Source organism: Mixophyes fleayi, chromosome 3 (genome assembly GCF_038048845.1).
Source record: "Mixophyes fleayi isolate aMixFle1 chromosome 3, aMixFle1.hap1, whole genome shotgun sequence".
Taxonomy (NCBI): Eukaryota; Metazoa; Chordata; class Amphibia; order Anura; family Limnodynastidae; genus Mixophyes; species Mixophyes fleayi.
In genome coordinates, this window is record NC_134404.1 from 237,291,468 (window position 1) to 237,309,647 (window position 18,180).

Below are 18,180 nucleotides of genomic sequence, written 5' to 3' on the forward strand. Positions count from 1 at the left end.
TCTTACTATCTTGATTCCTCAGAAAGGAAGGACAGCTTTGTTCTGAATCAAAACGTAGATGGCTTTAGTAATCATAAGAAACAATTTTCTTACTTAATATTCAGAAGTACCTTGTGTATCTTTGCATAAATAAGTAACAGAGCAGATCATAGTAGTAACAAAATTTCAATTTCACTTGCAAAAATATTCCTTCAGGAAACATCCTGTAGACATACAATTATATATAATATATACAATTATATTGTTTTTTTAAAATACTCATTAAAGCTTAACTTATGTTGAGCGCAGAATACAGATTAAGAAATGTAGCGCTATGCAGTTACACAGTAAGAAAAGGTAGCAAAACTTACTCCCATCGTACAAAACAAGTAGGTTTGCTACCGAAGTGGCTTGATCAGTAACATCGGGACTCTGGGCCAATGTTATTACTGGGGCTGGAACATAACAGAGATAGGAATTTTTGTCCAGAAAAGTTGGCAACCATACGAATAAGAGATTTGATACTATAGAGTTTTATACAATAAGAACTGATGCTAAGCTACTCCCAGCATACAGAACTAGAGAAGTAGATTGGCACAATGCAGTTTTCCATATATGTACAACAGGATCAGTGACCATTACACCCAGCTTATAAATTAGAAGTTGCAGAGTTTCATTGTCCATACAAAAAAAGTGAGAATTATCTTTAATTTCAACAATGAAGTTAAATTAAGGAAAGCAAAAAGAACAATCACTTGATTTCGTTAAAAGATAAATGAACTTAAAAGTTAAGCATAAATTTAAAGAATTAATTACACATGTTCCAGCTATCCACATAATTTAATTGATTTGCCATATCTGCCTCTCTTAGAAGATGTTGTCTTAACTCCTGTCAGGTTTGGGTTTAACCGAACAGACACTGTGTCGTACTTCATCAACATGCTGCTGGCAGAAAAAATGACGGCCTCCTCTGACGGATGTCAGTGGACCCATCACATCCGATCGATTGATGCAATACAGATATTTTGCGTTTATTTTGCATTTAAGTTTAAAAACTGGGGGCTTGATTCATTAAGTTGCATAATTGCATATAATGAGCACAATTACTCTGCGCATGCCCAGAACTGGACCATACACCGCAGAACGCAGCACCGTGTTATGAATGTCAACTATATGCAGAGTATGGTAAGAGTGTATTCCTATAATTGTGACACAACCAAGCTGTGTGTTGTGCACCTGTATTTTTCGGAAAAAATTGAAAAACTTGCACATATGTAATAGTAAATAGATAAATGAAAGTGAGTGAGTTTAATTGTAGCAATGGCAAAAAGATCAAATAATTCACTAATAACAAGCTTATAGCATAGTTGCCAACATTGGCAGGTTAAGTTCCGGGGGGTCAGGTGGGCGTGTGGGGGCGGGGCTCGAAGAATCGCACCATTAGCCCCGCCCCCAAAGCTGTCACCACCTTTTTCTGTCCAATAAAACAAGGGTGCGGGGCCACAATGACGCGCCCGTGACGCAGATAAGCCCCGCCTCCCCCATTCAATTTCCACCGTCGCCCGGGAATCGGGAGAATTGCCCTCTCTCCCGGGAGCCCGGGAGACTGACCCAGATTTTGGGAGTCTCCCGGATATTCCGGGAGAGTTGGCAAGTATGGCTTATAGTCAAAACAGGAAAATCTGCTTATAATGAAAGTGCACTATACACAAAATGAAGAACCCAGTAGGACCACCACTGATTTTGGACTGTGCATTGAACATTTTGTGCCTTGTAAATAACCTCCTTTGAATTCACAAAACAATATAGCTATGAATGCCTAAGGATCGAAGGAACCTTCACTCTACTACCCATCTTCCGTTCAGTACAGCCTTCTATCAGATAGTAAAAAACTAACAGTTTTGCAAACGTTTCTATACAGATTTCTGATAAGGGAATACTAAATAAAACGAGTCCTCTATAGAGTTTTAAACAGGCACAGAAAAAGTTTATTACCACAGTCAATATTAAGAAAATCTAGATGGTTTATTGGTTGAATAGTTATTGCCTACCTTGGATTACATGAAGCTATGACAATGCTCACAATACAATACATATGTATATTTTTAGAAAAGACTTTACATAAATTGTAGTGCACTTAACATTTGAAGATTCTTCAGGTGGTGGTTCTTACTTTGTAGAATTTCAACATTCCTCCTTTAAAGCTACTTATCTTTTGTTAACATGGTGACAATGCTCCTTCAGAAAACCTGTAATAGGTGATATAAAAGGAGTGTCTACATGATTATTGATAAAACCATTGGCTATCTGTCCAGTAGATGGAGCTGACCATAGTGAATTTATGATGTCTAAAAGCTGGAAAAAACGTCACAGAATTTATTTAATTTTCTTTATGTTTTAAGAACAAAAATCCGTTATACAGAAAGCTCCAAAAATAACAATGCTTTTTTTGGTGTCTGCAAGTGGGTCTAACAAGTGCAAGATACATGTTAAAACATGGGTCTGGTGCAAGTAATGTGCATGCGCAGAGTGTACATTTTCGTCACAAATGCACTTACGTGCAAATTCTAAATTGGGCTACTTGTGTACAATTACTTTGTGACAATATGATTATCCCTCAATTTTGCCACAAAAATGGCAAAAATCAGACAAGATCTGGTCATTCAGCCAGTCAGTTAGAGTGTCCTGATCACTTCTGGCTCTATTGTAATCTGTCAGTGCTGTTGAAAAATGACAACACACACAGGCCAATAGAGACTGTTGATAGTCATTTTTTAACAGTATTTTTCGTTGTAGCAATAATTATTATCTCAAAAGCATTATTGGGGATCAAAATTCATTTTCAGTCTCTACAAGGCAATATTTGGTCATTTGCCAGATATGGCTGAGATAACACATTGTTTGGGAAGCCTAAGGCAAAGGAGTTGAAGTCTTTATACCAAAGTGGCTCAATGTAAGATTTTTCTTTGGACATACCAGCTTCTGAACGGTGGTGAAAAACATTTTCTTTCCTCTTTGAGACCCTGTGGTCTTTGTGTTTACTACTTTACAAGTGAAGATAGAAGTGGGATGCAGAGTAACAGTGAAACTCACAAAGGAAAATGGTGTTTTTCTTCCAGAGATTCCTGCAACAGCAGGCCCAGAAAGCAACAAGCCAAACAGAAAGCTTAGCAAGCAGTTTTAGTGAAAGGATCTTGAAAGCACTGCCCCCTTGCCACTTGACTTCTTCAAATCAACTCTTCTTAAGTACTGGTAAATGTAAAACTAAATGATGATCCAGAAGACTTTTTCTTAACTTCTAAGAGGGAGGCAACAGCATCAAGAAAACCACTGAGCTGTGATTCTTCCAAACCTCCTTAAATTGGAAGGCCATGCAGCATACTAGGTACACACTGAGGATCAGACTATGGACTATAAACTAGTGAGAGTTGCTATATTGGACCTCTTGAACTGTGTCCAGAGGCTTATCAGCAGTTTATCAGCAGCACTTTATGCAGTAAATGAGCGTCCAAGGATAGATAACGTATATCATTCAATCTGAGTAGTTAAACACTAGTATTTAAGTTAAACTAATAGTTAAGTGATCCATGTGTCAATTGATTAGAGCCAAAACTACATTCCATGAACTAGACCAAGGGACAGATTGTATTGAAAAGTTTCTACAATCTTAATGTCTCCATCTCGCCCATGGCTGTTCAACTGTTGCTCTTCAACTGGTAGAGAAATTCCTTCCAGCTGAGGAACAAATTAAGGACCCCGTTGGTCCTACACACTGAGTGCCAGGGCCTTACTGAAAATCAAAATCAAGACTCAAACCTGAGCCAGCAATTACACATGTTTGAGAATGCCAAGAACCTCTCTGGGTATCATCATCTCAGTAATGGAAAAGGCTGAAACATAAGCTACTCATGAGACCTTATCCACCTACCAATAATACCACTTTCATACTGCCGCCCCGGCAATATCCTGGGTTGTTAACCCGGGATATTGCCGGGGCACAGGGCAGTATAGATAAGAAGATTCCCGGGTCGGGCGGGTTCATACTGCACCTGCCCAACCCGGGTTTTAGAAAAAAAAAGTGTAAAAAAAGATTTTATATTTTTCTATTAGAAATGACGTCATTTTAGTACCCAGAGGTCCCCCTGACAGCCGGCAACGCACCGGAGACACCGCTGGCTGAAAATAAGTTAAGTAAATATTTGTTATGTGTTTTTTATTAATTAAAATCTTTTTTTTTACTTCCACATTTTTTTTTTTTACAGTATGAATGGTGAGACCCGGGAATTACACGGGTTGCACCATTCATACTGCAGGCAAGCGGGGTCCAACCCGGGAATTACCCCTCGCAAAATCCCGGGTCTAAGTCCCGGGATTTTGTGGTTGGACTATTCGTACTGCACCAAGACCCGGGTTTTTCAGCGTTCCTCTGCAAAAACCCGGGTTTTTGGTGCAGTATGAATGGGGTATAATAGATATGCTAAGAGCCAGCAAACTAAACTTCAAAATAACCTTGATCCAGGCCTATCACAAGCACAGCCCTTTTAGTGACTGCCTCATGGAATATACTCTACTTGTCAGTGGAGGAACTATTATTAGTGCTGTAGGTGCAGTGCACAAGGGCCCATGAAGATAACGAGGCCTGCTGCAATGCAGATGCATAGAGTCGGCGGCTCCGGTTTCCTCCTCCCCACCTTCCTGCACCTGGGCAAACAGCTCGCTACTTCCGCCTCTGCGACTTGTGATTATCTGTTCTGAGAATGGTCACTTTCCTATGTAGTACCCATGATGGATAGCTGCTTTGACAGCCTGTCTAAGTGTTAAACAAGACTGCCAGGGGAGGGGGGAAGCCTTTGTTAAGACTCTGTATGTAGTTCCTTTATATTGTTACATACAACTTTTCTGGTAAACGGCAAGGGCTATGTCTACTAAAGGGTGGTTTTATAGAACCGCTGGGTTTTTTTTTAGAGGCAAACTGCAGGAAATATCAGTTTTACATAGCACCACTTGAAAAATAGTCATCTCGATTTTTATCATTATAAAAATACAAATCACCAAAATTATCAATCTGCAGTTTGTTAAACTTCCAGACAAGCCAATAAAAAAAAATACACCAAAAAAAAAAAAAAGGAGGTGGTTCTGAGAGGCAAGATAGCAGCCAGTTTTCCGCTCATTGCTTCATGGGATCCAGACATTTCTAGTTATGCACCTGCTGTTAGCTAATATACCATGTAGACACCAATTCTGGTGGCAAATAAATATAGCCACTAGTATACAAAAATACAAAGCAGACCCCAATGTTGGTGGCTAGAATTCAATACAGCCCCTATATTTTAGTCTGTATGCAATGCACACCCCAGTTCTGATTACTTAGAGTGCAATGTAGATTAAGCAGCCTCAGAATATGTTGCAGCCTATAATTCTAACCACATTCTAACCAATGCTGACCCTGTTTGCCTAAAGATTGTGCATGTGACATATGTCAAACTGAATAATCACAAAAATGTCAAGGAAAGCAGTTGTGTTGGTGTTTAGGTTTTGGGTGTGTTAAATTGCACTTCTGTACTTTGCTGTTATCAACTATCTTGGGTGGAGATGTGTCCTGAAGGCAAATATGTATAGAATTTGGTGCATCTAAAAATTAAGGCATTCACTTTTGTTGAATGTTTTAGTGGAGGTTGCAAGACATATGTCCATTAAGTAGACTATATAATAGGAACTGACTTGGAATGAAAGAGCCATTTTTTTAAGTCAAGGGAAACACACATACATGTATTTAAAGGATAATTCAAAACAAATTTTATTTTTAATCAACATTACCCCCAAAACTAATGGAAAGTTGAGGTCTCTTACCAAGGATCCCTCTGTGAACTCTAGCCCACTAACGTTGCACTGGATCCTCTCCCTGTGTCATTACCAGGATGAATGAGAGGTACAAACAGGATGAATAGTTAAGCTAAATAACCAGCTATGGAGCTGCAGTGAAGCTGGCTTTCCCATTCAGAAGTTCATCAGCATCATTGTTTATTAATATGCCACATATTCTGCAGCATCTGTCATATTCAGGTACAAAATAAGCCCAGCTCCTGACCAGTCCAAACAATGAACCCAATTCCCCATGAACCAGCCCCAATCTACCCAACCATGCCCACTTTCTGAAATGCCCCATCCACTTATCTCTGTAAGCCCCACCCCTTTTGCTCTCTGAAGATAGAGACCGTAGGGATAACAGGAGTTGGTGATCTGTTCAGAAAAGACACAAGCCCTTGTCTGTTTAGTCTGGAAGCTGGTTATCTGTTAACATTTATATATTTATAGTGATAAGCCTAGGCTGTCTAACTTCTGGTATGGGTACAAAATGTATAACTGTAGAATATGTCATTATTATTAGGACTAGCAATGTCCACAAAAAACAATAACAGAAAAAAATGCAACATGAAACACGCAATCTTTAGTCAGTGCTGGTCAACACTTGGGGCTAGATTTACTAAGCTGCGGGTTTGAAAAAGTGGGGATGTTGCCTATAGCAACCAATCAGATTCTAGCTTTCATTTATTTAGTACCTTCTGCAAAATGACAGCTAGAATCTGATTGGTTGCTATAGGCAACATCCCCACTTTTTTAAACCCGCAGCTTAGTAAATCTAGCCCTTGGATTCTTTCAATATTACTATCCTTGTGGTGCATCCATAATGGGCAAGGGTTCCATATATATCTAAAAAAAGTAAGTTAGAATATCTAAAAAGATTAAACAAACACATCCACACCAATTCTACAATATACATATATTTTATTAAACAAACTCTCCCCATCCCCTTCTTCAAACCGTTTTCTTAATAAAAAAAAAAAAAGTTACTTTTGCTAAAAACATAAGGATTGGCTTCCCAATGTGAATGACTGGAGAACCATCCAATTAAATATGTTCATTTGTACATGTTAAATCACTTTAATAAAGAAAATAGCCTGCTGGTCTCAAACAGAGTTCTCTGTCCCTTTGTAAACTGTAATTTTATACTTAACTCTTGTCAGTTGCCTACTCTTCCCACCGATGGCTCCAACCAACCTTAATCTAAAATAGAGTGATCGCGTTTCATGACACAATTTGCATCATCATAGCACATACCAGTCCACATTCTAGAAGAGCAAAATCAACTATGGGCCTGATTCATGTTTGAATGTACCTTTAGGTAGCACAGAATATGTGTATGCAAGTAAGATATAGTATAAAAACACATTATATGTACAGTATGCATTAAAAGCATCTGGATTTATATATTTAATGTAAAAAATTTTTTTTACAATAAAAACTTATTTATATTAATGATTATACTATTAATAGTTGTTAATTTAATGTATAATATAATGTTTTTGCATGTGTGTTGATGTGACCTTATATTTTACATGAGCTGGTGCATATACTATAGTGTGCTCTGCCTGTCCCCGCAAGTGCCATTAAGGTACCCAGGAGTATATTTACTTATCTGCGGGTATGAAAAAGTGGAGATATTGTCTCCACTTTTTCAAACCCACAGTTTAGTAAATATACACACCAGATTCAAATTGAAATGTATCTTGATATCCACTTCGATTTGAATGCAGTCGTAGCACACGCAAGTTTCATGCTTTTTTTAAAAAACACAACTTGGGCCTGAACCATTAAGAAACAAGAATGCAAAAATCCCACTGCGCATGCCCAGAAACAAACCATATGCCAGAGAATGCAGCAACGTCCAATTAATCTTTGAGCGCTAAAGACCCTTAGTACAGCCTTCTATTTTATGGGTAGGGAGGGAAGGGAACTGGGTGTATGCATGTAGTCAATGTACAGTAAGGTGTTGCTATGCTTGAGTGCACTCAGCAGCATCTGATTCAAGCTTTGGGCATCACAAAAGTACGTAATTTTTAGAGTATCGCTTGCACTAGCTTCAGGTCTGGTGTAAATGTCATTACTAGTGATGATGGCTGGGTATGCACGCTAGAACATATGTTTGAAACCTGGAGCAACTGTAAAAATGGAGACATTAAAAATATCTTAATAAATGTATTTATGGGGAAGAAAACACTTTTTTTTAATTTTTTTTAATGTTTTTCATTAAAGAATATAATATCAACAGGTGACATTAATTGAATAGTTTTTGTTTCTGTGCATTCTTTTGTAACTATATATTACCGGTGGTAGTCATATTATCTGCACTGACTATGCTGACAAACTTTTCAACAACAGAAAAATAACGATGAGTGTGACAGCGACGAGCTGAAAATATGGACTTACCATATAACTGACAGCCACTGGTTCCGGCAGCTTTATTTCTCTCCACAGCAAAAATGCGACTTTTACAAACATCTACACTAAGAAATTATGACACTTGTAATGGCCCTACTGAAAACAACGCTTTTAAAGCGGCAATGACCGGACCCAACGCCTGTATAATGTAATCCAGGTGCTGCAGCATAACGTCTATGGTGCCTTCGTATCTTATCCATCATTGTCTGAAATGTGGCCGGCACCCCATGTAACCCAAATGGGACTGGGTTGCTCCTCCCACGTCTCCTTGGCGATATCCGGTAACCCCCTAGGGTGTCTCCTATACAACAAATCAAAAGGTGGGAACCCTGTGGAGGACTGGGGTACCTCTCTGACTGCCAGTAACAAGTAGGGCAATAAATAGTCCCAATTTTTCCCATCTTTGTCCACTACCTTCTTTAGCATATGCTGTAATGTTTTATTAAACCTCTCTACTAACCCATCAGTCTGTGGGTGATAGACAGAGGTCCTTAGTTGAGTAACCTTAAACAAGCGGCACAGCTCTTTCATAATTCTGGACATAAAAGGAGTACCCTGGTCATTGAGGATTTCTTTAGGTATCCCAACTCTGCTAAAGACATGTACGAGTTCCCTAACAATAGCCTTTGTCGATGTATTGCGTAATGGGTACCTTGTAGCATAATCTAGTATCACCAGAATATATTGATGCCCCCTGGACCCACCAAATCCATAGCTATCCTCTCAACTGGTACCTCAATAATGGGTAAAAGGACAAGCAGACTCTTAAAGTGTGGCATAGGAGCATGGTGTTGACACTCTGGACAGGATGTGCAGTAATCAGATACATCTTTATGGATCCCTGGCCAGAAAAAATGCTGCGATATTCCTTAAGGTTTTTTCTACCCCTAGATGCCCTGCAGTTATGTGACTATGAGGCAAGTCCAAGACCGTTCTCCTATAAGCCTTAGCTACTATTCGCTGTTCCAAAATATCCTCACCCTTTTTGGACATCTGGTACAATAACCCTTGATTCATTGCCATATAAGGGTACGACAACCTACTATCGAGCTCTAGGGGTTCTCCATCAACCATTTTGACATTTTCCCGAGCCTTTAACAGAGTTGGGTCCTTTAACTGCTCTGAGGCAAATATATTGTTCTCACCTCAAGCTCAGGCATACAATCAACTGGTTCCACAACATTTTCTCCTTCAGTAGAAGGTACATTCTCCTGTGCTCCACTACTGCCCTCGTCACCTTCTGTCTCGCCAAGCATATTTGAGAAAGGAAACATTTCAGATTCTGGGAACACTCCCACCCATTACCGCATCAGTAACATTATTAACTGGGTCTGGGCTATTTACTTGTTTAACCAACTGGGTTCCCCACAGCTCCCAGAAGTGAGAGAAATCTCGCTCCATTATTGCATCAAACCCCAAACGAGGAATTAATCCAACAGTAAATGCCACAGAACCAAAGTGTAGCATAATGCTTTGTATCCCCATCTATACAGGTTACCCCAGCACTTTCCCCTTGACGTTTTACAGGGCTCACTAACTCGGCTTTCACAAGTGTCACCATGCTACCAGAATCTAGTAGAGCCTTTACACTTTTGACTCCTATGGTAACTACACACATCTGTTTGTCTGACTCAGGGTGTTGGTCTGCAGTGCAGGCCAGCTGGGTAAAGAAAGACACTCTGCACCGTACATAAGCAGTATCACACTGCATAGGCTCAGAGGTAAGTGAATAATTAGCAGCAATATGGCCTAATTCACCACATCTAAAACATCTTATCACATTTCTATCAAGTCTTATACGAGGCTGGGACCTTCTTGGCATAACTGGCCAATCTCCAGGTTCCCGACCTTCAGTCTCTGGATGTTTCAGCTCATTCCACCGCCCAGCACCCTTCTCCCCTAGAACAGTCTTACCAGAAGTCACTGGAGATTGGCGTAGCGTAACTAGGGGACGGCGGGGTATACTCGTTAGTTCCTCAGCTGCAAGATATCTCTTGACTATCTCCACAAGCAGGTCTGCTGTTTTGGGGTCCCCATGACTTACCCACTTGCGCAGAGTCGCAGGCAGGGCTCGTAAATAGCGATCCATCACGATCCTTTCCACAAATTAGAGGCCTGTCAAAGTCTCCGGTTGTAACTATTTTTTTGTGAGGTGGATTAGGTCATGCATCTGTGAGCGGGGAGGTTTATCCTCCTGGTATCCCCAACAATGTACTCTTTTGCGCCCGGACAGACATTGTGACACCCAAAAGGGTCAGAATTTCTGCCTTCAATTTATCATAGTCCTTGGCATCAGTAATGCTTAGATCATAATATGCCTTTTGTGACTCCCCAGATAGGAAGGGAGCCAATAGACCGGGCCACTGAACTTTAGGCCAATTTTCCTTTTCAGCAGTTCTCACAAAAGTTGTTAAATAAGCCTCTACATCATCTCCCTTGGTCATCTTTTGAAGGAAATGAAGAGCTGGTATAGAGCTGGAGCTAGTTGTGACCTCCGAAAAAGCCTTGCCAAACCGGGACGCTAAAGCCTGCACTATCTCTTTTAGGTCTTGGCAGTCTTGGTGACGTTGTCTCTGAAACTGTTCATTGGCTGCCTGTTGTTGCCTCTGGGACTCCTCAGTGGCTAATAGCTTCAACCTGGTATCTTCCTGCTGTACCCTGGTAGCTTCCTGCTGGACCGCAGAAGCTTGTAGCAATGCTTTGACTATATCTTCCATGTTACCTCCAGGTGCAGGAAATGTGCAGAAGGTAGCCTTTTTAATCAACTGGTGATGTCCGGGATTAGGGTTCATACGTTTTTGAGATGTACGGTCTTGTCCTAAAATTAGGTGCCTGTGTCTTTAAATTTTCACACAGTCTCTTTTTGGCTGAAATTAAAGTGTGCAGTGTTCACATTCTCCACCATATGTAGGATAATTGTATTGGGGTCGCCGTCCTCTGGGGTGGACGGTTGCACTTCAGCCAGAGAAATCACATAAGTCCACCGTTCCAGGTTAATAGCCTCAGCTAGTTTTATTCACCAGCTTGCAACACATAACAAAATCATAAAAAAAAAATTCTAGCCATCTGGCTTCTAGCTAACACAGTGTAATACACTCTCTAAGGTGAGGGGCCAAATGTCCCTAACTTTAAATCAAACACATGGAACTCACAGCATAAATTGCATCTTCTCTCAGGAGACCCCTGATTTCCTCCCCAGACAGTGAGAAATCAGGGCTGGAGCCTTTTATAAGCCCCACACAGGTGTGTGTCCTTATTACTCTGCTCGGAGTCTGCAGAGCCAAAGACCCAGACTGGGCCTTTTGTATGTGGAGCCCACCCTACTCTCTCCATTCAAAACACCAGGGACCCATTACCAGCTATTCCTGACAGGGGCAAACGCAGGATTCGAGGAGCGTGTTTCCGCGCCATGATACAAGTGGGCGTGTCCAATATGTGTAGGGGCATGGCCACAAACACACAACGTGTCAAACACACAGATATGTAAACTGGCCCATACACAGACAAGCACAGACACACACACACAAACACACAGGATCAAACACACAAACATGTAAGCTGTCACATACACACACATACATAAACACACAAACATGTAAGCTGTCACATACACACACATACATAAACACACACATACATAAACACACAGATATGTAAGCTGTCACATACACACACACATACATAAACACACACATACATAAACACACAGATATGTAAGCTGTCACATACACACACATACATAAATACACACATACATAAACACATAAATATGTAAGCTGACATATACACTGACAAACACAGACTCACACACACACACAATCTTACCTTCTTCTGCTGCTGCCTCCTGCATAACACCCATGCTGGCCCCGTGGGAGGAAGGGGCGGAGCCAAACTGCCGGCAGAGAGCTGTGCTCACACAGCAGGGGACTGACTGGGAGAGTATTGCAATCAGTAGTGGCTGGTCCCGGGAGAGGGGCCAGCCACTGTAATCATAGGACACCCCAGGTAGGAGAGGGGTTTTTGGGGACTAGGAAACCCCCCCTGGGTGCGCCCCTGCCTGAAGCTGAGAGACCAAATGAGAAGCTTTTCCTCAGAAACAAGCAATCTTCCTGGTGTTTAAAATACAAACAGGAACCTGGGAATTATGTGCCTGCCATTTACCTCTTGCCCAGAGCTTCTATCACTATATATATATATATATATATATATATATATATATATATATATATATATATATATATATATATATGTATGTATATATATGTGTGTGTGTGTGTTTCAGGCTCATTTACAATGTGTAAAATCAACTTCGGTCCATCGGGGCACCCTGATTTGTAGAGTTAGATGTTCGCCAAAGTGCTAACTAAACTAATATCCTATACCAGGGGTGTCCAACCTTTTAGCTTCCCTGGGCCACATTGGAAGACGACGAGTTGGTTTGGGCCGTACATAAGATACACTAACAATAACGATAGCTGATCATCCAAAAAAACATAGAAAACATAGTTAACATATATATATATATATATATGAGAAAAAAGTGATATATATATATATATATATATGTATATATATATATATATATCACTTTTTTTTCAAATCCCCCTATACTTACCTTTCAATCGCCCTGTTCAAAAAATCCTCTCTAGTTATTATACTATAATCACTTTTTGTATTGTTTCGATGCAATATCAATAAAGTGCATTTATGCCAGGCATTGTATATCAGGGTGCCCTGACCAGGCCTGCGGTACCTGACATATACATCACTGTGACCCCAAATTGTGACCTGTTTTGCTAATTACACCACTATGTTAGTTAAGGGATAACAACTTATAATGGGCCAAAGAGAATAATATATAATGCCCCATTAGTATTACAAGTAGAAGTATGTAGCAGGGAGATAAGGTCCATGATGCTCCAGGACCAGGTGATTTTTATTCACTGGTCAGCGTCCCTTGAAATAATAAAAAAAATTCCCCTTAACTTACCTTTTAATCGGCTTGTTCTCCTGTCCTCTTCTTTTCTCCAATTCTGTGCTGCTGATTGTTCTTCTCGCGCGGGTGACTCCTCTGTGCTGCGCTCCGCAATGGATGTTGGGCGTGATGATATCACGCCCGACATTCACTGCGAGCACCGCACAGAGGAGGAGACAAGGGAGGGAGCCGGAGTACCAGCTGACGTGACCGCAAGGTAAGTATTTTCTTTCCTTTTTTTGCAGGATTTTTTTTTTCCATTAACAGTGCTGCCCCCTTGCCACAACCAAAACTCCTTCTGGGCCACATTTACAGGCGTGCTGGGCCGCGGGTTGGACAACCCTGTCCTATACTGTGTTAATTATACTTCTGTACCTGTCTAACTCATCCTTATTATGCTATTGAACATCTCAAAGGATTATTATCAGTTGGGGACTGATTAAACAAGGTACAAAATTAAAGATGTTTTTAAATACATTTATATTTTTGTGATATTTTAATCCATACTGCTCCTGGCTAGTCACTAGTATTACTCAACTGCAACAGCAATCCTTTTACTAAAATGTGGTGATAAGTGATGTATTTATTGCCACAATAAGTGCCCATAGGAAATCCTTAGGATTGAGGACCTATTGATAAATAGGCACACTGGTCTGTTAATGCTCTGTAAACATTGAAAATGAGACAGTTTCTAAACTACAACAAATTACATCTCTTGTATACATGTTGTATATGTTATGTTTGTGTCCTTTAAATAAGTCTTATGACATTTTTGTTTCATTTTCTTCAACAGGATATTGTTAAAGACCCTGAGTTTATCTTAGGTGGTGCTTCTAGAACGGATGTGTGTCAAGGCGACCTTGGTAAGCATTGGTGGTAGTGTAAATAATTTTCAATAAAATTCAAAGGAGATATTATGGTGTGTGGTTGTTTGTTGTTGTTTTTTGCTTTCTCTAAATTTTGCTTTTTTAAAATAAAGTGCACATGTTACTTACATGAAACCGAGAGCCATTTTGTGAGGTCAATCAATATTAATGTAACCTAGGATCTAGAGACCTCACTTGGGCATCTTGGGAACTTTGTGTCTCAATGATGACATAGGTTGATATGGATGCATTCCTATAAAAATTAGTTCTGCCCAAAAAATGGCTGGCACTACTATGTGTAGGTGATGGAAGCACCCCATTTAAAAATGTATTCTGGTTTAAAAATGTTTAAACCTAGTTTGTATTCATCACAAGAGGTTAATTGCTTTGAAGAAAGTTGTAGCAACAATGTAAAAAAAATAGTTTTCCTGGCTTCTTTTTGCAGACCATGATTATTATAATGAGATAATAGGGAGTATAGTGCACAGCCATTCCCATTCCACAATAACAGATGAATTTTGCAAAGTGGAACCATCCATTTATCCCCAACAAATCTGAGCAAATTAATCATTTGCCTATCGAAACTGCACTCTGCAACAATTTGACATGGTCCAAGAATTTGCATCCAAAGTTGGGAGAAACAACACTTAATATATTTTTGGGGGGTTTTATACACCTTTACCTGGAATGCCTATAAAGGGAATGTATTACCTCTTTAAACATGGCTTATTGTGTAAATTTACATAGTTCCTTTTCTTTGCATTCACATTTTCAATACTACAATATGTACAAATTAACCCATTCTACAAGAGGTGATTCAATAATGGCATTATACTCACTAATTTCAATTACAGTTTAATTTTTTATATTTAATTTCTGATTCTTTTTGCTTTAAATGAGTATCCATATGTGCACAATATATTTTCTATGTATTTATATTTACAGGGGACTGCTGGTTTTTGGCTGCAATTGCCTCTCTTACTCTCAGTGAGAAGATACTGTATAGAGTGGTTCCACCTGATCAGTCTTTTGGCTCTGATTATGCAGGCATATTTCACTTTCAAGTAAGGCTGTTAAGATATGTTAACATCATTTTTACAAATGCTGCTGCTTATACGTGATTGCATTTTTTAAACAAATAAATACAATTTGACAAAAATCATAAAGCTTGATGACATAAAACTTGAATAGATATAAGGCCTGATTTACAGTTAAACATAGAAATGCGACTTTTGCATACCTACAAAATGTATGTGAACACTCAGTGGTGGAAGTGGGTCTATACGGTAGTATGCCATACCGCCACTTATGCTGCCTTCATTGCAAAACGATCAAATTATCCATTTACTTACATTCCCATTACATTTTTCATACAGCCACTTCTACATTTCTATACCGCCACTTCTACATATTTCCACTTCAACCACTGTGAACACTTGGATTTTAGATACATATTAAGGTTTGTGCAACTTTAAACTTATGGACAGAGCCAGTGAAAAATATGCATCCATCTTCATCCACTGGGAAAATTGCACCAGGGCTAAAGGACGCGCAAAGATACAGGTGTTTCTTAAAGATGTGTGCAGGTTAAAATCAGAGGCATCTCTAATTGGCCCGACTCCTACTGTGTGTATGCTCATACATGTGAATGCCCTGACTCTCCTCTGCAAGAGCAATTCGGCACAAATATAAGATGTGCTCATATCAAAAGTTGTGAACAAGTGCATTCACACATTCGCAGTGCATCAAACCGCATGCAAGATACATTTTTACCAAGCACACATGGACTTACTTGCACCTCTAAATCAGGCCCATAGTGTTTCTGCAAAGCATCTTTTATACGGAATTCAAATCAAGAATTATTTACTGTATTGCCTGAAGAGTTATACCGTACTGTTTATAAACACTGTTAGCACCACAGACATTGCGGTCACATTTCTTCATAACTCTTTTCCTTAAATTTACAGTATAAATTACTAAAGAGACAAGTGAATCTGTAGGAATTAAAGATACTTTTTTACATTTAGGTGTCTGTATATTTATCTCTTACCTAATCTATTTTTTGACATGTGAACATAGGAGAAAGTATTGAGAATAGAGATCATTAATTTCAATGGAGAGATGCAGATGGAGAGCCCACAATTGTATTTCCAAGGAGGATGAGGAATCAGGAATGGAGAAAATAAAACGCGCTCAATGTTCCCCCCTTCCCTGCTCTGTCATATATTTTGCACTATACCTTTCCACAGCCGTAACTTAGAATTCTAGCGCCTGGGGCGAGAAAGACAAATGCCACCCCATAGCTATCAATTTTAACCAAATTAACCTAAATTATTCCTAATTTGCGCCCCCCCTTCAGTATTGCGCCCTGGGCGGTCGCCCCCTGTCGCACAGCCCTAGTTACGGCCCTGCCTTTGTCTCTCCATAGAAAACCATGATGTTCATTATTCATCTCTCCTCCATTCATCTATCAAGATAGAGAACCTGTTTCAGATGAAATGTGACCTGTTGTAAAAACTGACAAGCTATAGGGTTGCTGTAGAGTTTGATCGTTGAATTTACCAGGATTATTGATCTCGGGATATATAACACTTCTGTTGTCCACATGGGCAAAAGTATAAGACGCGGGCTGCACAAAACACTGGAATATAAGATTGCTGGCCCTTGCTTGGGACTTGGGACTCTCTTTTGGATTTTCATTTAATACCTTGTTGCCTTCTCTTGTGTGAACCTGACCTAGTTACTTTGATTACTTTGTTGTATGCTTCCGTAAGAGATCCTATTAGTGAACATCATGAGCTTGGGAACAAGTTCTGAGAGCAGTCAAGTACTAATAAACATATAAAGCCTTAAAGGAAAAGAGGGCTGCTAGGTGAAACCTACACTAGCTGGGTCCTTGATGTTCACAAATGGGCTGTGGGCCCAAACCTGCTAGCAGGTGCAAAACATGCATGCATGCATTGCCACTATCCTGAACAAGCAAAAAAGTAATTAATTTCACCATGCACAGAGCACTTTCAACTTCCCTACTCAGCTTATATCATAAAGTACACAGTTTCCAGTGCTTTAATACAATTTCCAGGAAAGTTTCAATGCTGGTAGTGTGGGTAATGCACTGTGGGAAACACGCTTGTTGTAAAAAAAAGGTTAATCCAGCTAACCCCTTTTCTGCCAGTAATGCAGTAATTGCATGTATTTATTGAGTGGCATGTATTTTGAAATTTGATGTTTTACACATTCTTAAACGTCACCAGGTGGGTTCACAAATATAAACTTATTTGCATTTTTAGTACAGCATGCCTGGTATAGAATTGTAATACAGCAACTGTATTGCAGGTATTGCCATTTTAATAGAGCATGTAAAAGAAAAAGCTCATGTTAATTATGCATTTGTTCTGAGGCACGGCAGGGGATGGTGTTAGCTTGACCACCAGATACTTGTGCATAAATGCGTGACAGGAGTTCTCAGTGTGCTCTGTGTTCCTTTTTGGGTTATAGATACTTGGGACACTATTAAATGATGAAGCAGCAATTAATTTGGGGAAATCACAGATTGCTGTATATTGTATCTAAATCCTAATTTTATTGTGCCCAGTTCGTTTTGCCCCATACTGAGAGCTACCCCTCCCTGATGTTAAACAGTAATATGCAATATCCCTCTGGTGAAAGCATGTTTATTTGCAGGATAAGAGATCTACCCTCTCTGGACTCAAAGTAAGAAGTCTACATGCTCTTAGAATTGTTGTGCATTGACCAAGTCAAATCTAGCTCAGATTGGTACATGTGACAAAATGAGTGTGATATGTGAATTATAGCAAATACTTTTTATAGCCTTCTTTTGTTTCCCCAGCTCACCAGACTATTACCAATAACATGTGGCTAAGGGGACATTGTAGTTCAGTGTACATATGTATATTGTTTATTGTATATGGATAACTTGAAGTAAGGTTGCTATTCATTGTCTTTAAAGTAAAGCCAGGGGGATTATGGGTAGGGATCAGGTTGCCATGTGCCTGAGTAGGAAAACTAATTAGTGTCCATTGTTCTCACCAGGCTAGTCCAGACAGGTCATCTAACAGG

The 18,180-nt window shown here is 39.7% G+C and overlaps 1 protein-coding gene across 1 annotated transcript in view; it reads left to right on the forward strand.

Annotated features, from left to right (window-relative positions):
• Window positions 1–18,180, forward strand: part of CAPN9 (calpain 9) — a 99,153-nt gene that overhangs the window by 13,970 nt on the left and 67,003 nt on the right. Inside the window, exons 2-3 of the mRNA XM_075203301.1 lie at window positions 14,028–14,097; window positions 15,046–15,164. Of these exons, the coding sequence (XP_075059402.1) occupies window positions 14,028–14,097; window positions 15,046–15,164 (189 nt within the window). The remainder of the gene's footprint in view (window positions 1–14,027; window positions 14,098–15,045; window positions 15,165–18,180) is intronic.